General features: G+C 36.9%; 1 protein-coding gene across 4 annotated transcripts in view; it reads left to right on the top strand.

Moving 5' to 3' along the window:
• FER (FER tyrosine kinase) overlaps positions 1–26,382 on the top strand; it is a 479,199-nt gene that overhangs the window by 57,655 nt on the left and 395,162 nt on the right. For all 4 annotated transcript variants that reach the window (XM_082623771.1, XM_082623772.1, XM_082623769.1 and 1 more), the window contains one exon: positions 22,093–22,266. In XM_082623771.1, the coding sequence (XP_082479897.1) occupies positions 22,093–22,266 (174 nt within the window). The remainder of the gene's footprint in view (positions 1–22,092; positions 22,267–26,382) is intronic.

Here is a 26,382-nt window from a genome sequence, read left to right as displayed (position 1 = left end):
CTGAACATAGAACGATACACAAAGGTTGCAGTAGCTGTTCAGAACGCAATCCAGGGCTACCGTGTCATCTATGACGAGAAAAAAAGAGCTACTACCCAGACATCACTGGATCATTTTTTCAAGAGGGTAGATAGAATTGAATCCAGCAAGGAGCCAGAACCTGTGCCATTAACGTCAGGTGTGAGTGAAATTGCAGCTTGCCCTCTGTCTCCTATTGCTGACCATCCTTCAGCTCTACCATCTCCTGCCTCCTCTCCCTCCTCCAGTCAGTAACTCTTCTTGCCTGTTCACTCGATGCCAGCCCCTGTATGCCAGCTGTTGTACTGTACTATTGTACTTTTCTAAGTACTATACTGTAAGATTAAAAATGTTTTCTTTATTTTGTGTGTTTGTTTGTTTTTTATGTATTATTTGTGTGAAAAGTATTATAAGCCCATTACAGTACAGTACTGTATAGCTGATTTTGTTAGTTGGCTACTTAGGCTAACTTTGTTGGACTTATGAACAAATTTGACTTACAAATGCACTCTCAGAATGGAACTCGTTCATATGTAGGGGACTTACTGTATATAGAAAATAATAAAAATACTACCAAGAAACTAATAGATGAATTTGGTAAAGTTGCAGGATTAAAAAAAAATCAAGGTACAAAAATCAGTTTTGTTTCTATACACTAATGAACTATCTGAAAAAGAAAGACAGTAATTCCATGTACAATAGCATAATAAAATTAAAATCCTTAGGAAAAAATTTAACCAAAAAGGGAAAGACCTGTACACTGAAAATTATAAGACATTGATGAAAGAAACTGAAGAAGACACAAATAAATGGAAAGACATTCTGTGCTGATGAAATGGAAGAATTAGTATTGCTAACATGTCCTTACTGCCCAAAGCCATCTATAGATACAGTGCAGTCCCTCTCAAAATTTCAATGGCATTTTTCACAGAAATAGAAAAACAATCCTAAAATTCATATGGAACCACTAAGACCCCAAATAGCCAAAATAATTCTGAGAAGGTAGAACAAAGCTAGATACAATTCCTGATTTCAAAATTTATTATAAAGCTATAGTAATCAAAACAGTATGGTACTAGCATAAAAGCAGACACATAGACCTATGGAACAGAACTGAGATCCCAGAAATAAACTCTTGAATATATGGTCACCTAAGATTTGACAAGGGAGCCAAGAATAGTCTTTTTTGTTGTTGTTGTTGTTGTGGTACGCGGGCCTCTCACTGTTGTGGCCTCTCCCATCGCGGAGCACTGGCTCCGGAGGCGCAGGCTCAGTGGCCATGGCTCACGGGCCTAGCCGCTCCGCAGCATGTGGGATCTTCCCAGACCGGAGCACGAAGCTGTGTCCCCTGCATCGGCAGGTGGACTCTCAACCACTGCACCACCAGGGAAGCCCAAGAATAGTCTTTTTAATAACTGATGTTGGGAAAACTGAATATTTCCATGCAAAAGGATGAAATTGGACCCCTGTCCTACACCACTCACAAAAATTAACTGGAAATGGAATAAAAACTTAAATGTAAGCCTGAAACTGCAAAGCTACTAGAAGAAAACAGGGAAAAAAACCTCCTTGACATTGTTCTTGGCAAAAGTTTTTTGGTTATGACACCAAAAGCTCAAGCAACAAAAGCAAAAATAAATAAGCAGCAAAAGCATTAATAAAAAGCTTCTGTACGGCAAGAAACTATCAGCAAAATGAATAGGCAACCTATAGAATGGGAGAAAATACTTGCAAAAAATCTATTTCGTAAGGAGTTAATATCTAAAATATAAGGAACTCATTTTACTCAAGAGCAAAAAAACAAGTAATCCAATTTAAAAAATTATCATGTCAGCTTGAGGTACTTCCTTTGTCTCTCCATTTTAATCTACAACCAGTAAAATCCATAACTCAACAAATGTGCCTCTGTCTAAAACACTAGGATGCTGGAGAATTCCACATATCTATACATCTAAAGTGTGGGTGTCTTGGAACACATAGAGGAGGCATAGAGGGAACACTGAAGGCAGTACTGTAATCTCAGACCCCTGGCCACAGAGTCTGAGCCTGCAACCCAAGAGAACATGGTAGCATTAGGGGATGCAACACACACAACACCAGCTTCCTGGCTGCAGAGGCACTCACAGCTCCTAGGAACTGGACAGCAGTGGCGGTGGAGCCTGAAACCACATCTGTCCAGCTTCAGAAGTGCCCACCACTCCAGTCCCTCCACACTTCACCCACAGTAGCAGAACCTGTGCACCCTAAAACTGGTCACAGGAAAGACAGCTGTAACCATGGCTTCCCTACAAACTTCCCACCCCCCAAATCCATGGCAGCAGAGCCTGCTACCCAGGAGACTGAACGTGGGAGAGGCATCTGACATCATGCCCCAGGGGGTGACACTGCTGACACCAGCAGCAGTAAGGCATCAATAACCCCAGAGGCACAAGTAGTGACATCTAGGGCACTGGGTGACACTTCTCACCCGGGTGGTGGAAAGTGGAAAGTGCCAACTCTCAAGTATAGCTGGAGGCAGCTCAGGTGAGACAAGCCAAAAACTTGTGCTATAGTGCCACCTACTGGAAAATAAAAGGCCTCTAATTACTAACCTATTGAATCCCTAAAATCAAGATTTTTGTTTGTTTGTTTGTTTGTTTTTTCCTGTAAAAGCTTTACCTAAAGGAAGAAAGGTATTTGCTGCTTCAGATACGCTGGCGGAGGAACAACTCACCAAGCACTGTGAAGGACCGTGGTAACACGGCATCACAAAAAGAAAATGACAATTCTTCAGAAACTGAACTTAGTCATAGAGTATTGTAGTATAACTGATAGAGAATTCAAAATAGCTGTCATGAAGAAACTCAGTGAGCTACAAGAAAACTCAGAAAGGCAGTTTTATGAGGGATAAAATTAATGAACAGAAGGAGTACTTTACCAGAGAGATTGAAACTCTAAAAAAGAACCAAGCAAATTCTGGAGTTAAAGAAGTCAATAAATAAGATGAAAAATTCACTAGAAAGCATTGGAAGTTGAGCAGACCATATGGAAGAGAGTTAGCAAGCTCAAAGATAGAAATCTAGAAATGGTATGGTTAGAAGAGGAGAGAGCATTAAGATATTAAAAAAGGGGGGGGCTGCTTTTGTGGTGCAGTGGTTAAGAATCCGCCTGCCAGGGCTTCCCTGGTGGCGCAGTTGTTGGGAGTCCGCCTGCTGATGCAGGGGATGCAGGTTCGTGCCCCGGTCTGGGAGGATCCCACGTGCTGCGGAGCGGCTGGGCCCATGAGCCGTGGCTGCTGGGCCTGAGCGTCTGGAGCCTGTGCTCCGCGACGGGGGAGGCCATGACAGTGAGAGGCCCGCGTACCGCAAAAAAAAAAAAAAAAAAAGAATCCACCTGCCAATGCAGGGGACACGGGTTCGAGCCCTGGTCCGGGAAGATCCCACATGCCATGGAGCAACTAAGCCCATGCACCACATCTACTGAGCCTGTGCTCTGGAGCCTGCACGCCATAACTACTGAAGCCTGCACACCTAGAGCCCATGCTCCACAACGAGAGAAGCCACCGCAATGAGAAGTCCGCACACCGCAACAAAGAGTAGCCCCCGCTCGCCGCACAAAGCCCGCGTACAGAAATGAAGACCCAAAGCAGCGAAAAATAAATAAATTTATATATTAAAAAAAAAAGAGGGCTTCCCTGGTGGCGCAGTGGTTGAGAGTCCGCCTGCCAATGCAGGGGATACGGGTTCGTGCCCCGGTCCGGGAAGATCCCACATGCCGCGGAGCGGCTGGGCCCGTGAGCCATGGCTGCTGAGCCTGCGCGTCCGGAGCCTGTGCTCTGCAACGGGAGAGGCCACAACAGTGAGAGGCCCGCGTACCAAAAAAAAAGAAATTCTATGAGAACTCTTCAACTCTGTTAGGAAGGGCAACATTAGAATAGTGAGTATCCCAGAAGAAGAGAGGCAAAGGGGAGCAGAGAGTTTAATTAAAGAAATAATAGCTGAGAACTTCCCAAACCTGGGGAAGGAGCTGGTTATCCAGTACATGAAGCTAAGAGAACTCCTTATAACCTCAATACAAAAAAAAACCTTCTCCAAGACACATTATGTTAAAATTCTCCAAAGTAAATGCAAAAAAAAAAAAAAATGTTAAAGGCATCCAGGGAAAAAAGGATGGTCACCTACAAAAGAGCCCACATTCCGCCATCAGCACATTTCTCAGCAGAAACTCTATGGGCCTGGAGAGAGTGGAATGACATACTCAAAATATTGAAATATAAAAGGTGTCAGCCAAGAATACTCTGTTCAGCAAAGTTATCCTTCAGATGTGAAGGAGAAATAAAGGCTTTCCTAGCAGAGAGTTCATCACCACTAGACATGCTTTATAAGAGATGTAGACGTTTCTGCTCTTCTCCAAAAAAAAAAAAAAAAAGCAGAAGTGCCCAAAACTATGACTAAGGTGATAAATAGAATCAGGAAATTGCAACCCTATATCAGAATAGGTTTTTAAACACTTGATTATTGGATAAAGGTTAGAGGGGAAAAAACAGTAAAAAAAAAAAAAATTGGGCTTCCCTGGTGGCGCAGTGGTTGAGAGTCTGCCTGCCGATGCAGGGGACACGGATTCATGCCCCAGTCCGGGAGGATCCCACATGCTGTGGAGCGGCTGGGCCCGTGAGCCATGGCCTCTGAGCCTGTGCGTCTGGAGCCTGTGCTCTGCAATGGGAGAGGCCACAACAGTGAGAGGCCCGTGTACCACACACACAAAAAAAATTATGGCTACTTCAATTTGGTAACGAGCTCACAACATAAAAGGGATGATTTTAGACAACAAAAATATAAAAGTAGAAGAGGAAAAAGATGGAACCCCTGTAAGCAGATGAAGATAAGACGCTATCCAGCAGAAAAAAAGGACAATTTTATTTGTTAGATATTTTATACAAGCCTCATGGTAACCACAAAACAAATTTAGAGCAGAGACAGGAAACATTAAAAAAAAAGGAAACAGAAAAATCTCATGGAAAACTATCAAACTAAAATGGCAGATAGAAACACAAGGAAAAAGAAACAATAGAGATATAGAGCAACCAGAAAACAAAAGATAAAATGGCAGTACTGAGTACTCATTTATTAATAATCACCCTCAATTAAATAGATTAAATAAAAAGTCACATTATGGCTGGTTGGATTACAAAATAAGACCCAACAATATGGTGCCTCCAGGAGACTCATCTCAACTCTAAAGACAAACATAGGCTCAAAGCGAAGGGATGGAAGAAGCTACTTCAAGCAAATGGCAGCCAAAAGACAGTGAGTGTCACCATACTCAGACAAAATACAGTAACAAGAGACAAAGATGGACGTTGTATAATAATAAAGGGGGCAACTCATCAAGAAGACATAACAGTTATTAATATATATGCACCTGACATAGGAGCACCAAAATATATAAAGCAATTATTAACAGACTTACAGGGAGAAATTACAGTGATACAATGATAGTGGGGGCCTTTAACACCCCAATTACATCAATGAATAGATCATCCAGACAAAAAGTCCACAAGGAAACAGCAGCCTTAAATGAAACTTTAGATCAGATGGAGTTGTTAGATTTATATAAAACATTCCATCCCAAAGGAGCAAAATACATATTCTTCTTGAGTGCACATGGAACACTCTCAAGGATAGACCATATGTTGGAGCACAAAGAGTCTCGATAAATTGAAGGAGATTGAAATCATATCAAGCATCTTTCTACTAACAGTGGTATGAAAGAAACTAGAGATCAATTACAAGAAGAAAGATGGAAAAATCACAAATATGTGGAGATTAAACAGCATGTTCCTGAGTAACTATTGGATCAATTAAGAAATCAAAGGAGAAATAAAAAAATACCTGGTGACAAATAAAATTCAAATAAGACATACCAAAAATCTATGGGGTTTGCCAAAAGCAGTACTAAGTGGAAGTTTATAGCAATACAGGCCTGCTTCAAGGAACAAGAAAAATCTCAAACAATCTAACCTTACATGTAAAGGAACTAGAAAAAGAAGAAAAAACACAGTCCAAAGTCAGTAGAAGGAAGGAAATAAAGATCAGAGCAGAAGTAAATGAAGTACAGACTAAAAAGAAAATAGAAAAGATCAATTAAACTAAGATCTTGTTCTTTGAAAAAGTAAACAATATTGACAAACCTTTAGCTAGACTCACTAGGAAAAAAGAGAGTAGGCTCTGGTAAATAAAATCAGAAATGAAAGAGGAGAAATATCAGTGGATACCATAGAAATACGAAGGATTATGAGAGAATATTATAAACTGCCATACACCAACAAGTTGGACAACCTAGAAGAAATGGATAAAAATTTCAATCATACCATACAATCTTCCAAGACTGAATCACAAAGAAATAGAAAATCTGAATAGACTGATCAATAGGAGATTGAAACAGTAATAAAAAATATCCCTGGCTTCCCTGGTTGTGCAGTGGTTGAGAAAACCTGCTTGATACTCAAGTCCCACAGTTGGCCCTCCATATCCACGGTTCCACACCAGTGGATTCAACCAAACACATACCATATAGTGCTGTATTTACTACAGAAAAATAACCCATGTATAAGTGGACCTGTGAAGTTCAAAACCTGCATTGTTCAAGGGTCAGCTCTATTGTTTATTTGGTTTACTAATATTTTGTTGAAGAATTTTGCAAGTATGTTCATCAGAGATAATGTCCTGTAATTTTCTTTTTTTGTGTTGTCCTTGTCTGGTTTTGGTATCTGAGTAATGTTGGCCTCATAAAATGAGTTGAGGCATTCCCTCCTCTTCAATTTTTTAGAAGAATTTGAGAAGGACAGTTATTAAATCTTCTTTGAATCTTCACTGAAGCCATCTGGTTCTGGACTTTGTTTTGGGGGATTTTATTTTATTTTTTTTTTGCGATATGCGGGCCTCTCACTGTTGTGGCCTCTCCCGTTGCAGAGCACAGGCTCCAGACGCACAGGCTCAGCGGCCATGGCTCACGGGCCCAGCCGCTCCACGGCATGTGGGATCTTCCCGGACCGGGGCACGAACCCATGTCCCCTGCATCGGCAGGTGGATTCTCAACCACTGCGCCACCAGGGAAGCCCTACTTAACATATTTTTATCTTTTGCCTAAGAAAGTTGATGTGTTACTATATTTTATTTTATAATGAAACTACCACATTGTCCTCTGTCAATTCTATAATCCTTGTAGGGCTTCAGTGAAGATTCAAAGAAGATTTAATAACTGTCCTTCTCAAATTCTTCTAAAAAATTGAAGAGGAGGGAATGCCTCAACTCATTTTATGAGGCCAACATTACTCAGATACCAAAACCAGACAAGGACAACACAAAAAAAGAAAATTACAGGACATTATCTCTGATGAACATACTTGCAAAATTCTTCAACAAAATATTAGTAAACCAAATAAACAATAGAGCTGACCCTTGAACAATGCAGGTTTTGAACTTCACAGGTCCACTTATACATGGGTTATTTTTCTGTAGTAAATACAGCACTATATGGTATGTGTTTGGTTGAATCCACTGGTGTGGAACCGTGGATATGGAGGGCCAACTGTGGGACTTGAGTATCAAGCAGGTTTTCGTGTCTGTGGCAAATCCTGGAACCAATCCCCCTTGGATACTGTGGGACAGATTAAAAGGATCATATACCATAATCAAGTATGATTCATTCCAGGGATGCAAGTATGGTTTGACATCCACAAATCAATCAGTGTGATTCACCACATTAATAAAATGAAGGATAAAAATCATATGATCATCTCAATTGATGCAGAAAAAGCATTTGACGAGACTCAGAACCCATTTATGATAAAAACTCTCAATAAAATGTGTATAGAAGGAACGTACCTCAATATAATAAAGGACATATATGACAGATTCACAGCTAACATCATATTCAAAGGTGAAAAATTGAAAGCAATCCCTCTAAGATCAGGAACAAGATGATGATGCCCACTCTCACACCTTTATTCAACAAAGTATTGGAAGTCCAAACCACAGCAATCAGGCAAGAAAAAGAAATAAAAAGCACCCAAATTGGAAAGGAAGAAGTAAATCCATCACTATTTGCAAATTTCCTGATGTTATATATAGAAAACCCTAAAGACTCCATCAAAAAACTATTAGAAATAGTCAATGAGTACAATAAAGTTGCTGGGTACAAAATCAATATAGAACAAAAATCTTTTGTGTTCCTATATACTAACAACAAACTAGCAGAGTGAGAAATTGAGAAAAGAATACCATTTACAATTGAAACAAAAAGAATAAAATACCGAGGAATAAATTTATCCAAGGATGTGAAAGACATGTACACTGAAAATTATAAGATGTTGTTGAAAAAAATTAAAGATGACACAAAGAAATGGCAAGATATACTATGCTCATGGACTGGAAAAATTAAGACTGTTAAAATGTTCCTATTACATTAAACAATGTATGGCTTCAATGTAATACCTATTACATTCCCAAGGACATTTTTCACAGAAATAGAACAAAAAAATCCTAAAATTTATATGGAACCCAAAAGACCCAGAATAGCTAAAGCAATCCTGAGAAGAGAGAACAAAACTGGAGGCATCACACTCCCTGACTTCAAATTATATCACAAAGCTATTGTAATTAAGACAGCATTGTATTGGCAGAACATTGGACACATAGATCAGTGGAACAGAATTGTGAGCCCAGAAATAAACCCACACATATATGTAAAATTAAGTTATGACAAAGGAGCAAAGAACATACAATGGAGAAAGAATAATCTCCCCAATAAATTGTGTTGGGAAAATGGATAGCCACATGCAAAAGAATGAAACTAGACCACTATCCTACACCACATACAAAAATCAACTCCAGATGTATTGACTTGAATATAAGACCTGAAACCATAAAAAACCTAGAAGAAAACATAGTATACTTTTTGACATTGGTCTTAGCAATATCCTTCTGGATGTGCCTCCTCAGGGAAGGGAAATAAAAGCAAAAAAAAAAAAAAATCAAAAAACAAAAAACACAAATGAGACTACATCAAACTAAAAAGCTTCTGCCCTGCAAAGGAAACCATCAACAAAATGAAAAGACAATCTGTCAACTGGGAGAAGATATTTGCAAATCATATACCCATTAAGAGGCTAATATTCAAAATATATAAAGAACTCATACAACTCAACAACAACAAAAAACAACCTAATTTAAAAATGGGAAGAGGATCAGAATAGACATTTTTCCAAAGAATACACATAAATGGTCAATGGGTACATGAAAAGATGCTCAATATCACTAATCATCAAGGAAATGCAAATCAAAACCACAATTAGATATCACCTCATGCCTGTTTGAATGGTTATTATCAAAAAAGGCAAGAAACAAGTGTTAGAGAGGATGTGGAGAAGAGGGAATCTTTGTATACTGTTGATGATAATGTGAATTGGTGCAGCTACTATGGAAAACAGTATGGAGATTCTTCAAAAAATTAAGAATAGAACTACCATATGACTCAGCTGTTCCACTTCTGGGTATTTATCACAAGAATATGAAAACACTAATTTTAAAAGATACATGCACCCCTCTGTTTATCACAGCATTATTTACAATAGGCAAGATATGGAAACAACCTAAGTGCCCACCAACAGATGAATGGATAAAGAAGATGAGATATATATCTATATCTATATCTATATCTATATCTATATCTATATCTATATCTATATCTATATATCTGTATATATAAAATCACACTGTATTGTATACAGAAATAGAAATATAGTACACATGAAATTTATATAATGTTATAAACCAGCAAAAAAAAAAAAAGGAACTTACAACTCAAGAGCAAAAAACCAAACAATCCATTTATAAAATGGGCAGAGGATCTGAATAAACATTTCTCCAAAGAAGACATACAAATGGTCATAACTTGGTACAGTTACTTTGGAAAATAGTGTGGAGGTTCCTCAAAAAATTAAAATAGAATGACCATATGATCCAGCAATTCCATTTCTGAGTATATATCTGAAGGAAATTAAATTATTATCTTGAAGAGATATGTATGCCCCCATGTTCATTGCAGCATTATTTATAATAGCCAAGATATGGAAATAACCTAAGTGTCCATCAGTGGATGAATGGGTAAAGAAAATATGGTATATATACGCAATGAAATATTATTCAATCATAAAAAAGGAAATCCTGCCTTTTGCGACAACATGGATAGACCTTTACATGGAGGTCATTAAACTAAGTGAAGTAAGTCAGACATAAAGTAATCACAGTTAGGAATTCAGAAAATCTTTTGAAATAATGCATTTTATGTAAAAAACAGTATTTTATGATATAATATTAGTATTATTTACTATAACACTCAACATTCTGAAAATGTTCTAAAATTTAAAGTCCCAAACCAGTCATTTGTTTTCCTGGAGCATAAAGAAATGTGTACTGTCAGTGTTAAAGTGGTACTATTTCTAATTATCCAGTGTGTTATTGGGGTTGGTTAGGTAAGGAGACGATTTATTTCTTAATTGTTCTGTTTAGGAAGATTTGAAGTGTGGTTCATTATTCTAGTTAGGAACTCAAATACAGTGAGAGGCCTCTTTCTTTTTCATCTTCATTTCTTCTAACAGACTGTGTCATATCAAGAATGACTCACTAATCTTGGCCTAGAAGGACTTCTTCACTTTAGCTGTTTGTTATTCATGCTACAAAGTAGGTGGCCTACAGGGAGTAGATGGCTTTTCCCTATGGCTCTTAAGCTTGTAATTTAATGATAAAGTACTAAATACAGATTAATGTTATATGTAACCAGTTTGTAAGGTACTCTCATCAGTTTAGCTTAAATGTTGTTCTCAAAGTAGTCCTTCATTGCAAGGGTCTTTAGGTTCCCATACTTCAGTATCCTCCAGACTTCTTAGGTTGTATCCAGTCTAGCACAGTAAGAGGTAGATTTGGGTTGAAGCTGAGCTCTTCCATTGGTTAGCTGTATGATCTTGGACAGATTATTTAATCTCTCTGACACCATTTATAAGATGAAGATATGTGTCTCAGACTGTTGATGTAAGGGGTGAATAAGAAAAAGCCTATGAGTGTATCAGAGGTAGACAGTGTTGGAGAGGAGGAGTAAAGGGCCATCTTGACAAGCAAGGTTAGCTTTAATAGGGGTGGAGTTGAGGAGAAGTAATGGAGAACATCAAACTCACCTCTTGGTTCCGTATTACACAGGATATGAGAAAAGAAAACAGCATTTCTTTGGTAGAGCTTCAAAAGGGAGTATCCTAAGTCTACAGTCTGGTTCATACCTTCTGGAAACAAATGCAGAGCTTTAACTTTTTTTTCCCCCCAGAAGTCTATTTGAGGGGCTTTCAAAAAAGATTAGATTGAGCAGTAGCTGGAAGAACTGGTTGGATTGGGGAAGGGAAAGGCTTTGTGTTTGTAAAAAATGTTGAGTTGAAAGAGCCAATCAAGGAAATTTTGGGGATACAGGAAATAGGGAATAACAGAACCACTTTTCTAGGACATGGATGGGGAATGGGAGTGGGATGCAGCAGGGTGGAGAACAGGAATATTACCCAGAAACTAGAGGGAAGTAGGCAAACATCACCTTACTGTAATTTATTGTTTTCTTTAAAATTTTCAAGTAGGCCATCCCTGTATTAACAAAGATCCACTAGAGCTGGATCAACAAAGCAGTCTTCTGTGGACATGAGCTACAGAGGTCAATGAGTTTATGAGGATGATGAGGGAAGTAGCTAAGTAGAGAACAACCACAGTGTGCTGGAGCTGGAAGAAACTGCGGAGGTCTTTAATTCAACCCGTAACTTTTGGTAGGACAGACTGCTGAGCTTATGTGATTTACTTCTGAAGAACAAAGGTGACTCTGGCCAGTTATCTTTGTTCCTCAGAAGAACAAGAAGAGTGGCCTTTAAGTCCAAGAACAAAAGCAGTTGAGGGGCACTGAGTCTAGAAAATTTGAAGAAAAAGTATTAGAAAAGAAAATGTAGTATAGTTTCCTTCGTGGCCTGAATCTGTGCTTAGACCCTTTTTTTAAAAACATCTTTATTGGAGTATAATTGCTTTACAATGATTTACAATGGTTAGTTTCTGCTTTATACAAAAGTGAATCAGCTGTACATATACATATATCCCCATATCGCCTCCCTCTTGTGTCTCCCTCCCTTTTTTTTTTTTTTGGCTATGCTGTGTGACATGTGGGATCTTAGTTCCCCAACCAGGGGTCAAACCTGTGACCCCTGCATTGGGAGTGCAGAGTCTTAACCACTGGACTGTCAGGGAAGTCCCTGTTTAGACATTTAGACTTACTCTTTTTTGGTAGCAGTAGCAATATTCTGGTAGTCATAATGGCTTTCTTCTTACTGCTGAGATTGGGCAATGACTGAGATGATGTGGCTCAGCATATTTGGCACCACTCTTTAGAACCCAGATATTGACTTTGATTATGTTGATTATTTTGATTCTATTTTATTTTAAAATATTTAGTAATTTTTTTTGTCTACATAGTATTTTTATTCAGGATTTGTTTTGATTGTGATGTCAGTGTTTGATAATCTGAGAACTTATAGTACTTGAATAACAGGGTCTAAAAAGTTTCAACCCTTTCTTTCTTTTTTAATAAATTTATTTTTAATTTATTTATTTTTGGCCGCATCGGGTCTTCATTGCTGCACGCGGGCTTTCTCTAGTTGCGGCAAGCAGGGGCTTCTCTTTGTTGTGGTACGTGGGCTTCTCATTGTGGTGGCTTCTCTTGTTGCAGAGCACGGGCTCTAGGTGTGGGGGCTTCAGTAGTTGTGGCACACAGGCTCAGTTCTAGAGCGCAGGCTCAGTAGTTGTGGCGCACAGGCTTAGTTGCTCCGCAGCATGTGGGATCTTCCCAGACCAGGGATTGAACCCATATCCCCTGCATGGGCTGGCAGATTCTTAACCACTGCGCCATGAGAGAAGTCCCTCAACCCTTTCATTGTTAGAAAGGCTTAATTAGAGAAGCCGAAATCCCCTGAAATTAAAGGACATATTTAACTCAGATGATCCATTTCTCGCTCACTCACTAAGTAAACTCAGTCCTTTGGTTCTTTGCAAATCTCCACCAGATAAGATCATACCTGTAGAGATTTCTGGATACTGGGATATAAACCATGCAGAGGAGACTAGTCAATTCCTGCTATATTTACAGGGGAGGAAATTTTAAATGCTGTAAAAAAAAATAAGTTATCCAGAAACTCATCAAAATGAGTTATAGAATTGATGGGTTTCATATATGTAATCAGTTTGTGAAAACTATTATATTATCATTATAAAACATTTGAATGTCCCAAGGGTGTTTGACTCAGATACAGTACTGATAGTGTGGGGTTTTTTTGTTTTGTTTTGTTTTGTTTTCATGCTTCTTGTGCTGGGATTTATTAAACTTCTTGAATCTGTGGATTTTTCATTTTCATCAAGTTTTGAATATTTTCAGCCATTATTTCTTCAAATACTTTCCCTATTCCTCTCTGTCTCCTATGTTTCTAATTATACACATATTAGATCTCTAAAAGTCCTAAAGTTCAATGATACTCTGTTTATTAAAAAAAAATCTTTCTCTGTTTCATTTTTGATAGTTTGTATTGCTATGTGTTGTTGAATTTTGTTTGGGGACACAGTTACGTTACTTGGAAAGAGTTTAAGGTTTGTTAGGCAGGACCAGAACAGTGTTAACGCCAGGGCTAATTACTCCCCACTAGGAAGGCAAAACTTTTTTGAGTATTCTACCCCATGCCCCATAAATTTTGAGTTTTTCTGTGTGGCTGGTGGGAACGGGCAGTATTCCCAACCATGGGTGAACACCAGGTCCTGTTCCCTTTAGTCTTTTCAGCTAGTTCTTTGCCCAGCTCCTGTAGTTTTCTCACGGGCATGCACTGATCAGTGTTGTGCTGAATCCTGGATGGAGCGGGGCTCGCTGTAGATCTCTGGGCTTCTCTCTGTGTACCTCTGTCCTCTCCAGTAGTCTGTCCCATGAACTCTAGTTGCCTTGCTCTTTCCTGACTCTCAGCTTTGTCTCCTCAACCCAGGGATTCTGCTGGTGTCTCCTTCAGTTTCTCCTTCCTGTACTGTAGTCTCTCAAGTCAGTAAGTCAGGGCAATTGTAGGGCTCACCTTGTTTGTTTCCTTTTCTTGGTGATCACTGTTCTTCTTTGCCTGATAAACAGTGTCTTGAAAACTGTTGTTCCATATCTTTTGTCCATTTTTTTGCTTGTTTCAGGTAGAAGGGTAAATTTGATCCCTGTTACTCCAACTTGGCTGATCTTATTTTTAAAGATTTTCCCAGTAGCATTTTATTTTTCTTCTGGGACGATGTAATTAGCACTTATGAAATCAGACCACATATTTAGAATTTAAGATAATTCAGATCAGGTGAGGGTTTGCGTTATTATTTTAATAAAAAAATGTAAATAAGTATAAGCTATGTGAGGCCCAGAGAGTTTTCTTCTTGACCTTTTAATTTAACCCCTGTAATGGCCAAGTCCCCTGCCTAAAATTTCTGATTGGGCATTGTAATTAGTATATATCAAACTTTTTACTATGACTTCTAAGTCTGTTTATCTCTGATTTTCTCCCTGCACTTCCCTTAAGAAAATACTTCCAGGAAGACAACTGGGGCAATTTTAGCCCTTTCACTTCTCTTTGGGATTCCAGCCCTGTGCTGCCTGCTGTCCAATATATGAAAAGAGTGTCATACATGATGCCCCATTTTCCAGTTGTTTTCAATGGGAAGATGAGTTTGATTCCAGTTAGTATGTCATGGTCAGAAGAAGTCCTTTACTTTGCTGGTTATTTTATCTCCTCTTTCTAACATTGTTCCTGGTACAAAGGAATCAATCAGTCAATCAAGAAAACCAGTGTTTTCTTGTTTCCTTCATCTCATTTCTGAGTACCTGATAATATGCATGATTAATTTGTTAATTACAATTACTAATATATAGAAATATAAGCAGTGTGGTAGGATCTTTACATTTCATACCTGTTGCTGTTGTATATACCTGAATAGAATAAATTATTTTCTGTGGAAAATTCTAACATTTAATTTTTTAAAATTAATTTAGACTTTATTTCCCCAAAGTAAGTTAAACTAATGAGTTTTTGCCACTTTATGGAGGAGCTGCTAATATTTTCTACTACCTTTGAGTAGATATTGTTTTATATTTTTTCACACTATCACGTAATGATTAAAAAATAACTCACCTTGTTCTGTATTATTTTATTTTAGATATAGTTTTGGCTTCTAGTGTGATGATTGTTCCCTATTCCATATGAGAGCTGCAGTTTAATTACATGGAAGCATCTGTCCAAAATTTGGAGTGATACAGTAAAGGCTGGTATTTCGTATTTTAGTAAGCCCTATGTTTGGAAGTGCTATCGTGGTGTTAGGTCACAGTGTGTATGTATTTTGAGCAGCTTGTGGATGGAATTTGAGTTGGTACAGAAATAATTTTGTTTTGGATTAGTTCTAATATTTACATTTTTACAAGGCATTTCAGGTTTAAGGAGAAAAATATAATTTGTTATCTTTTCTTTTCCACATTTCATGTATAGTCATCCTAATTTTCTTCTCTGTATTTTTTTTATGCATATGCCCACACAAGACATTTATTTATCTTACAGAAATAACTTTGTACTCTATAAACTGTTCTGAAGTTTGGCTTTTTTACTTAGTTATGTATTTTGGGCTTTCTCTGTATCATTTCACTTGCAGTTACTTTACTTTTTTTAATGGCTGCATATCATTTTATAATTTATCAGTTTTTTTATTGAACTATTTTTGCCATTAAGATTGTGATAAATATCCTTGTAAATTCTGAATTCTTGTGAAAATATTTTTTGTGAGATAAATTCTAAGAAGTAGAATTTCTGGGTATAAAGTTTGCCCACTTAGAATTTTAGTAGCTATTACCAAATTTGTTTTTCAATAATTTACATTTCCACTAACAGTGCATTAGAGAGCCTGTTCCCATATACACTTACCTACAGTGTGTGGTTGTTTTATTTAATTTTGTCAATCTGATACATGAAAAATAATTTCAAATGGTTTCATTTGTATTTTTTTATTATTAGAAAGGGTAAGCCTTTTCCTTTCAAATCATCATCTTCAGAGGCATCTCAGAAGCAATGTTAAATAACATTGTTGATATTAAACAGCTTGGTTTGTGTTTGACTTATATGGGAATACTTCTATATTTGACTATTAAATATTCATTTTTGAAATGTTCCCAAACTGATTATGAGATGTTTTTCTTTTAATGGGCAATTTTGCCCAATTAATATTTTACTTAAGACTTTTGCTTTGGTATTTATAAATGAATTTAATTTTGTAGTATCTTCATCATTTTTTGTTATCTGTGTTATGGTGATTTTAGGAACTTTGTTTTCAATCTCCATTCTTAGAAACAATTTAGGTAATACCAAAGGTATCTGATTCATAAAGGTTTGAAATTATTCATTAGGAAAAAAAAGTTTGAGCTTTGTACTTTATTAGATGTATTTTATTGATAATTGATTTATGATAACCATGTACTCCATGGTTATTGGTCTCTTTGAATTTCCTATCTGTAAAAGTTAGGATTCAGTCAGGAAAACAGAACCTACAATAGGTACTTCAATAAATAGGATTTAATTGGGCTAAATGTGTTCAAAAGTTTTAGAAGAGCTAAGAGCAAACAGAGAAAGGTAAGACACCTCAGAGATTAGTAACTATGTGGAGCCTCTATCATCCGGAAGCCACAAAGGGAGGAGGAGGGCTTATTACAAGCAGAGAGACAGAGGAAGGAAAGAATCTGAGAGGGAGAGAGAAATATATCCTGGCTTCTCCCTTCTTCCTGCCCTTCAGCCTTGTGCCAGTACCTCCCATTGCCCAATAAAGCCAAAAGCCAGTTAGCAAGGGAGAGCCTGGGAAATACAGTTTGCAGAGATCAGGTCCCAGCAGGTAAAGGGCTGGAAATGTACCTGTGAGCAAAAAATGGAATGATCTGTATGCAGTCTCTTGGAATGTCAATTTTGCTAATTTGCATTTCTCTTTAAAAGAAAAAAGAAGCTACTTCATTTATTTTCAGATGCTTCTCTCAGTTTTTGCAATTTTGTCTTAATTTATGGTTAATTCTCACTTCTAAGTGTCAATTTTATTTACTTTATTTCCTTTGTTATTGTATTTCCTTCGTTATTGTTAAGCTTTCCTTTTTAATGCTGTCAACATTTTTTCTATTTTTATTTTTGTCTAATTAATAAATATTTTTCATTTTTTCTTTTCAATTCCTTCTTTGTACTTTCCTTAGTTTTATATTGTTCTCCCTTTTCTAACTTCTAAAATTGTATTTTAATAAATTTATTTAAAAATTTTCTTACTTAGAAGTGTAAAGTTTGTGAATCTTTGAGCATATTGAGCTGTATATCATGGAGCTTGATGGTCAGTGTTTTATTTACTGTTATTTCTAGGTCTTCTTTTAGTTTAAAAACTTAACTTTTTTGGCCTATGCATTTTTTTAGGAATGATTTGATTTTTTTCCCTTAAAAATTCTGATAAAGATTTTTTCCTTTAATTGAAAGAGGCTAGATAGTGTGTTTAGTATGCACTATTTCTATTTTTGAGGAAAGTTATGAAATTTCTTATAGCCCAATATTATCTAATTTTTAAAAATATTCTTTTAAAATAGGTATTTTTAGACCTGTAGTGTATAGAGTTTTATATATGATGATAGATCAAACATATTCATTATTAAATTACTTATTCAGATACTCTGTATTATTATTTTTTTTTAGTCTAGTCTCTCACAAGTAGAGATGAGTATATTTAATTCTACTACTTTTGATTTCTCATTGCATTTTCCACCATTTTTGCTTTCTGTTTCAATGTACTGTTTTCTGGAATGAAAAGAATCACAACAGTTATATATTCATTCTGAGTGATATTCTTTGGCAACATACTGTGCCCTTCTTTGTTTTATATTTTGTGTCCAGAATTCAGTTTTATATCATTTGAATATAATGACTGCTGGATCTTACTGTTCATATTTTTCTGGGGGAGGGGTTTCCCTATCTCTTCTGTTGTTGTTACATGTTATTTTATTTTACTGATGTTTCTCATTTTGTGTATAGTGAAGTTTTTTCCCCTCTGATTTGATAATGTTTTCCTTTTCATAGATGTTTAACACATAAAGTTTACATATAATATTTAACAGATGTGTTTAGTATAATTTTTATTTTGCAGCTTATTTTTAATTTTAATCATTTTAAGTTTCTTTTGTTTTCTTTCTTTTTCTAGTGGACAATGTTAACTTCCTTTAAAAATTATTTTTGTAATTCAGAAGGTCTATATAGTCTGCTTTTTTCTAAACACTCAGTTGTTTAACTTTTGAAACTTAAAATTTATAAGCTTAAATCTGTATCTCTTTATTTACAAACTTTATAACTAAAGCTGTCTATTGACTCTTATGTATGAAAGGTGAGGAAATGAGCATACTTATACTTCTTATCCATCTCTCACTCCTGATTTTGTTAGTATCCTTTGGGATTTTTGTCTAGTTTATTATAGTTAAATTATCCCTACTTTCACATTTTGTAGCTCTTCTCTCAGAAGTTAAGATACTTTTTTTTTCTATTTTGTAAACTTAACCACAATGGTTTTATTTTCAAATTGTATTAATATTCTTTGCCTGTGATTAAATTTTTCTAAAATTAAACTTCAGATATTTTCACTTTTTATTATTTCTTAACCTGTCTTAACCTTAGCTTTCAGCATCAGTGACTGTGACTACTGGTAAAATTGCATTATGAGGAACATTATTAATCCCTTAAGCAGGATTCTGTATAATAAAGCAATTTGAATATCTGCAGATGGTCTGCAGATGAGATGAGTATTTTGTTTATTAGGTTACAAGGAATTATCTTCCACAAATTATCCTAATCAACAAATAATTTATCTATGCTTTGGCCACTGCTATGCCCGAACTAAAGAGCCATATCTGCAAAGTGCTATATCAGTTTAATTATAAATGTTGAAATGCATCTTTTCTGTTTGTTTGTTTCTTTATTAAGCATCTGTTAACATTTTACTCATCCCTCTTTTTAAGAAATATTCCAGCCATGCGTCTAATTAGAGTTATACACCACCCAAACATTTTCTTGCACTCATTCCTTTTAGGCCAGTGCTTCTTATTGCATTGTGTGCTGCTCTAATCCCTCTGTTGTTTTATCAGTTGAAGACAGACTTGTTAATTTTCCTTCCCCATCATAATTGGCATTGTTCTATGCTATCTAATTCTAGTTTGAAACTATTAAAAAAATCTTTTAATGGCATATTTTCACTTCATGGTTTTATTCTACATTTGTTCCTCCTTCCCTCCCTCTCTCCCTTCCTTCTTTCAAAGAATATTTGATAGCTATTATTTCAGGCATCACAGTGAATACCTAAAATAGTGAACAAAGGGACACAGTACTACCCTCTTGGAGCTTCCATTGTAGTTGGGGAGACATTAAAAAAAGTATACATACAAATAAATAGTTGTTTTAAGTGCTAAGATAAAGAATAGCAAACATTAGACCTACATGAGATTTAGCTGATTCCTAAAGGAAGAGGTGGATCTTGCCATGTGAAAGAGAGGATGAGCTCCCAGGAAGAGAGAATGTTTAGGAAATTAAAGGAAGACCAGTGCTCCTAGAACTTATTTAGCTGGGTAGATAATGGCAAAACAGAAGTTGAAAGGATAGACAGAGGACACATAATCTGAGGCACTATAGGTCTTAGAAGGAAGTTTGGATTTTTCTTTAAATGAAAAGGAAAGCCAGTGTAGGATTTTATGCAGGAGATGACAATTTCTTTTGCTACTTTAAGGAAAATGGTTTGGAAAGGAGCATGAGTAGAAGAGAGGACACCAATTAGGCGGTGCTGCAACAGTCTAAGCCAGAGATAATCATATCTTCCAAAAGGGGTGGCAGTGAATATGAAGAGAAATGGGTAGATTTGTGGTAGATTTTGGAGGGAGAATCAGAAGGAGTTTCTGATGGATTGTTCATGTGCAAGGGTGACTTGAGCTTCAGAAGAACAGAGACTTCTAGGAAGAGAGGGCATATTTATTAGCAGTATTAGGTTGTTGTTAGTAGGATCAAGCCAGGTTTTTGTTACAGATAGAAGACAAATGGAAAGTTCTGATAAGAAGTATAAGGAGTTTTCTAATCATACAGCAAGAGTTCTTGAGAGTACAGGATTCTATAGATAGTGTCCTGGGTCAGAATAGGAGATATTGAGGGCAATATGGGATTGACAGTTGGGGTGATAATATATACCTTGGGAGGTTTTGACTTTGCACAGTGATTGCAGTGAACAGGGCTATTAGACAGGATGAGATGTGCCCTCCTGGGAGGTGAAGGGCAATCTGACCTAGTTGTGTGATCTTTAATGTTAGCTTCTAAGAAGGCTTCTCCCTAGGCTGCAAGGACTCCTACATAGAATCACAAAAATTTATTGCTACAAAGCACTTAGGGAGTATTTGTTTTTTGAAGATAGAGAATATTCGTTTTTTGAGAAAGTAATTCCTCTCACTTTATTTTTGGTAGCCTTAATATTCTGCACCTGCTATAGAATGTTCTCCTAACATGGTATTTTTTAGAGTGAAAATATCAAATGAAAAAGGCAAAGCTACAAGAATTACTAGGGCAATTTAAAGTATGTTTTTAATCCACGTTTGTATAGTTTTTCTTGTTTTCATCTTTGTTAAATTTTATATTTTAATGGAGGAGCTACATCAGTTTTAAATGGCTTTGTGATATCAAGAGCATCTTAGTACTGAGGTTTTTGAATTTGAAAGTAAATATGATGAGTTCATAGGCCACCTGTCTTATTTCATGTTCATAATAGCATCTCACAACTAAAAATGATCTTTTTCCCTAAAGAAATGTCCTCAAAGATTACTTTTTTAAAGAAACATATATTGCAGTGCATCAAAAACAAGATTACTAAGCTAGACCCTGGTGAGTTCTGACTGACTAAGAATTTGCTTCCTTTAGGCTATACTTTTGATTTAGATACCTATTAAATTTTGATTTAGGATTATTTTGGACTACTAACAGAAACAATTAATTCTGTTTATTCACAGATCAAAGGTAATAGTGTAGAAAATTACTCTTGTGAAATATCTGAAACTATACCTTGCCTATTTTTTGTATCTTTACCATGGATCCTCTCTGACCATGGAAATTCTCCAACACCTGTTTCTGAATAGAATTTTGAAGACCTGTAGTGAAGAGCATTCCCTTTACTTTTTTTTCAGTATTTATAAGCTAGAAAGTCTAAAAACAGATGACTTGTTCTTCCAGCAGTATCCGTATGCCCACTTGTCCCAAACCCACCATTACGTGTGTCTGCTATGGAGGCAATGTGTTGGGCTAGAAAAACCATTGAGAACTAATGGTATTTATTAAGAAAAGAGATAAGATAGAAATGTAGAGAATACAAGTATTTAAGACATAGACAGCAAAAGAAGAGCAGGTATAAAGTTTGAGAAGGAATTTTTAGGAAGGGAGGAAGGCAAGCCAGCATGTTGGAAGATGAGAAGCCATAGAAACCAAAAAAGAGGGTTTCAGGAAGAAGTGAGTTAGTAGGATCAGATGCCTCAGAGAAACAGGTTAAGAATGAAGATGGGTAAATTTCTGTTGCATTTGATCATTAGGAAGTGTTAACCTTACTGAGGCAATAGAATGGTTTGGGCAGAAGCAATATATCAGTGTGTTGAAAAACAAACAAGAAGTGGTAAAATGAAGACTGCAAGTGTGACTTCTCAGAGTCCCTTAATCCTGTCCTAGAATTCTGCAGTCTCTGATTACTGAATTTTGAAGCATTTGTTCTTGAATTTAAAGATATTAAATATGAACCACTCATATAGCTCCTTGCATAATTGCCAGAAACCTGCCATTTTTATATTAATGTAATAATTTGTGTAAAACTAGATATTTAAAGTTCCTGAAGACAGCTAAGTGGAAACCTCTAATACAAGTGCTAACTTTATTTCTTATTTTTTAAAAAGTCTTGGCTACTTATGATTCAGCAGACGGAACAACTTAGTAGGATAATGAAGACACATGCAGAGGACCTAAATTCTGGGCCCTTACACAGGCTCACCATGATGATCAAAGACAAGCAGCAGGTGAAGAAGAGTTATATAGGTGTTCATCAGCAGATAGAGGCAGAGCTGATCAAGGTTTGTCTTTCCGTTCTGGAATTCTTTCTTGAATTTAATTTGATTTCTAAATTCACTGAAATACTTTATCTTGTTTGACTTTAAAAATTGTTTAGTCACCATTTCCTGACAAGAAGTAGATTTCAGTGTCTCTAATAAGTAGTATCTTATTTTTACTGAATATACAACATTATTGATTATAAGATACTTTATATACTCTCATGAAAGAAAAAAATGCTGCCAATTAAACGATGATATAATACTTTCTTATCACTTAGAATTTTTATTTTTTACTCACTGAAATAGCTCTTTTAGGCTTTTAGAAAATTAATTTGCATCATGTAATTCTATGCATATAATTAAAAATAGGCAAAATAAATTAGTTGGAATATTTCTAAATTGTTTTCACAGAGTCTGTCTCTTCTGGATAACTTTTTACAATGGCTTTTGTTATGAAAATTTGCAAATGTACAGAAGAGAGAATAGTTAAATGAACTCCCATTGGCCTATCCATCCACATAGTCAATATTTTCTTTTGTTTTTGTTTTTTTTTTCATCTATACTCTCACCTACTTTTCTTCTACAATGGATAATTTTAAAGAAAATTCCAGTTATTATTTTATCCATAAATATTTTAGTATATATTGCTAAAATAAGTACTCTTTTTAAAAAAACTATGTTATCATTAACCCACCTAAAATAACAATAATTCCTTAATATTATTAATTATCCTGACTATGCTCAAATGATTGTTAAATGTTTTTTACAGTTGTTTTATTTGAATCATGATCCAAACCTGGCTCATATGTTGCATTTGAATAATCTCTTAATCTCTAGGTTCCCCTCACCACCCCACTTTTATTATTTTTTTTTTTTTTTTTTTTTTTTTTTTTTTTTTGCGGTATGCGGGCCTCTCACTGTTGTGGCCTCTCCCGTTGCGGACGGAGCACAGGCTCCGGATGCGCAGGCCCAGCGGCCATGGCTCACGGGCCCAGCCGCTCCGCGGCATATGGGATCCTCCCAGACCGGGGCACGAACCCGTATCCCCTGCATCGGCAGGCGGACTCTCAACCACTGCGCCACCAGGGAGGCCCCACCCCACTTTTAAAATGCCATTTATTTGTGGAAGAAACTGGGTAGTTAGTCTATAGCATTTAATTCCTTCATTTTGGATTTTGCTGTTAGCATCTTGTGATGCAGTTTCACATATTCCTTCATCCTCCAATTTTCTTGCAAACTGGAAGTTAGATCTAGAGGCTTGATAAGATTTTGGCTGTTTATTTTGGGCAAGATACATCATAGGTGCTGGTATAGACTTCCTGTTGTTTCATATCAAGAGGTATATAATGTCTGCTCATTTATCTTTTTCTGATGTTAAACTTGACTAATAGGTTCCAGTGTTGCCAGCCTGGTCAATCTATTAAAAAAGTTTCTCTTCAGCCTTTCACCTAATAGTTTTAGAAACACTTCATATTCACCACTTAGATCCATTAGCTCAGTGGAGGTTGTAAAATGGCAATATTTTACTTCTGTCATTCCTGATGCAATTGTTAGCTGGAGTTTTTCAATAAAAATTTTTCCTGTATCAACTATTTGGTTGCCGTGAGGTGTAAGGTAGTATAAATTCTTGCTTTTTTTAATTAATTTGCCCGTTTGGGACTTCCCTGGTGGCGCAGTGGTTAAGAAGCTGCCTGCCAACGCAGGGGACACAGGTTCGATCCCTGGTCCAGGAAGATCCCACATGCCACGGAGCAGCTAAGCCCATGTGCCACAACTACTGAGCCTGCGCTCTAGAGCCCGCGAGCCACAACTACTGAGCCTGTGTGCTGCTGCTGAAGCCTGTGTGCCTAGAGCCCATGCTCCGCAGCAAGAGAAGCCACTACAATGGGAAGCCAGTGCACTGCAACAAAGAGTAGCCCCCTCTGGACACAACTAGAGAAAGCCTGCACGCAGCAATGAAGACCCAATGTAGCCCCCCCCCCCAAAAAAAAATTGCCAGTTTGCCGAATAGTGAATTGGTTGTTTAGCAAGTTCAAAAGTTAAGACTTCTAGTTTCCAGACCAGCATGTTAGAAGTTTGGAAGTTGTCCCTCCATCCTAACAACAAGTAAAAAGCTGAACAAACTGAAAAATCAACAACTCTTCTTAGATCCATTAGAGAAAGTAGGTCACAGAGCAGATGACTGCCCCCCCGCCCCCCAGTTGGAGAGACTGACAAGCGAATACAGAGAATCACAACTTATCAGAGCAGCAGCGGTCTCGGGAACCATTGTTGGTTGTAGAAAAACCTGAACTGTAACTGACAAATTCTGGAAGTTCAGTGAGGACATTTCTGAGGGTTAAAAACTCCAGGAGGACCCACTCATTGAGGGGCCTTCACACTTGTGAATTTTACCTCCCAAATCCCTATGAGGTTCTCACAGAGAATAGAGGACGAAAAAAATTTTATGATCCTGGTAGTGGCAGAGGAAAAGGAATAATTCTGACATATGCTAGAGCATTCTGTTTTTAACAAGGTCTGTTGTCAGGACAAACTGTTTAGCCAGAACCGAACTGACCTGGGGGAAGGGAAGTACCCAACTCCAGCTCACTCTAGCCATCCTGTCCCATGTAAGGTGGGGTGGGGACTGAGAAGTACATGTGAAATTCACAGTCCAGAGGCACAGGCTCAGTGAAGACCAAGACCTAATCAGAGGTCTATAAAATGCTTCTCCTTCCTTGACAACTTATCACCACATTAGTACAGGCCTGTTTACCTCAGTTCCTTTTACCCAGTACATTATACCTGACAATCAAGAAGAAAGAGACAAAGCATACCAAGAGGCAGGAAACAAAATTGGAAGAGACAGAGCAAGCATCAGAACCAGACATGGCAGGGATCTTGGAATTATCAGACTGGGAATTTAAAGCAACTATTAATAATGAGCTAAGAGCTCTAATGAGTAAAGTAGACAGCATACAAGAACAGATGGGCAATGTAAGCAGAAAGATAGAAATCCTAAGCAAGGACCAAGAAGAGATTCTAGAGTTCAGTAACATTATAACAGAAATGAAGAATGACTTTGATTGGCTTATAAGGAGACTGGACACAACTGAAGAAAGAATCTCTGAACTTGAGTTTATATCAATAGAAATCTCTAAAAGTGAAAAGCAAAGAGAACAAAGACTGAAAATAAAAAGTAAAGAGCATATTCAAGAATTTTGGGACCACTACAAAAGATGTAACATACATATAAGGGAATACCAGAAGGAGAAGAAAGGGACTGAGGAATAGAAGAAATTTTTGAAACAATAATGACTGAGAATTTCCCCAAATTAATGTCAGACACCAAATGACAGATCCAGGAAGCTCAGAGAACACCAAGCAGAATGAATGATGAAAACCCCCCTCATAAACCTAGAATTCTGAACCCTGTGAAAGTATCCCTCAAAAGTGAAGGAGAAATAGTCTTTGTCAGACAAACAAAAATTGATGGAATTTGTTGCCAATAGACTGAGAAGGAAAGTATGATATAGGTCAGAAACTTGGATCTACATAGAGAAGGAAAGAGCATTGGGGAAAGAATGAGTGAAGATAAAATGAAAACTTTTATTTTTCTCATTCTTAATTGATTTAATGGATAATGGTTTATTGAAAATGATAATAGCAACAATGTATTTGATTATGTACACTCATGTATATATCCTGTGTGTGTGTACATATTTTTATGTATGCTTATATATAAGTGAAATGAGTGACAGCCATAATACTTTGGATGGGAAGGAGGAATTAGGATTATTTTGTTATTGTAAGGTATTTACACTGTGCATGAAGTGGTATAGTGTTATTTGAAAGTAGGAGTGGATTAGTTATAAATGTATGTTGCAAACTCTAGGGCAGCCACTAAAAAAAGCAAAAAAAAGAAGTATACCTAGTATGCTAAGAAATGATAGAGAATAGAATCACATAAAATACTCAATTAAGGGCCTCCCTGGTGGCGCAGTGGTTGAGAGTCCGCCTGCCGATGCAGGGGATGCGGGTTCGTTCCCCGGTCTGGGAGGATCCCATATGCCGCGGAGCGGCTGGGCCCGTGAGCCATGGCCGCTGAGCCTGCGCGTCCAGAGCCTGTGCTCCGCAACGGGAAAGGCCACAACAGTG

This window comes from Mesoplodon mirus (assembly GCF_964341445.2).
Source record: "Mesoplodon mirus genome assembly, chromosome: 5".
Classification (NCBI taxonomy): Eukaryota; Metazoa; Chordata; class Mammalia; order Artiodactyla; family Ziphiidae; genus Mesoplodon; species Mesoplodon mirus.
Note: the sequence above shows the minus strand (reverse complement) of the source record. Positions and strands in the feature narration are given on the sequence as shown.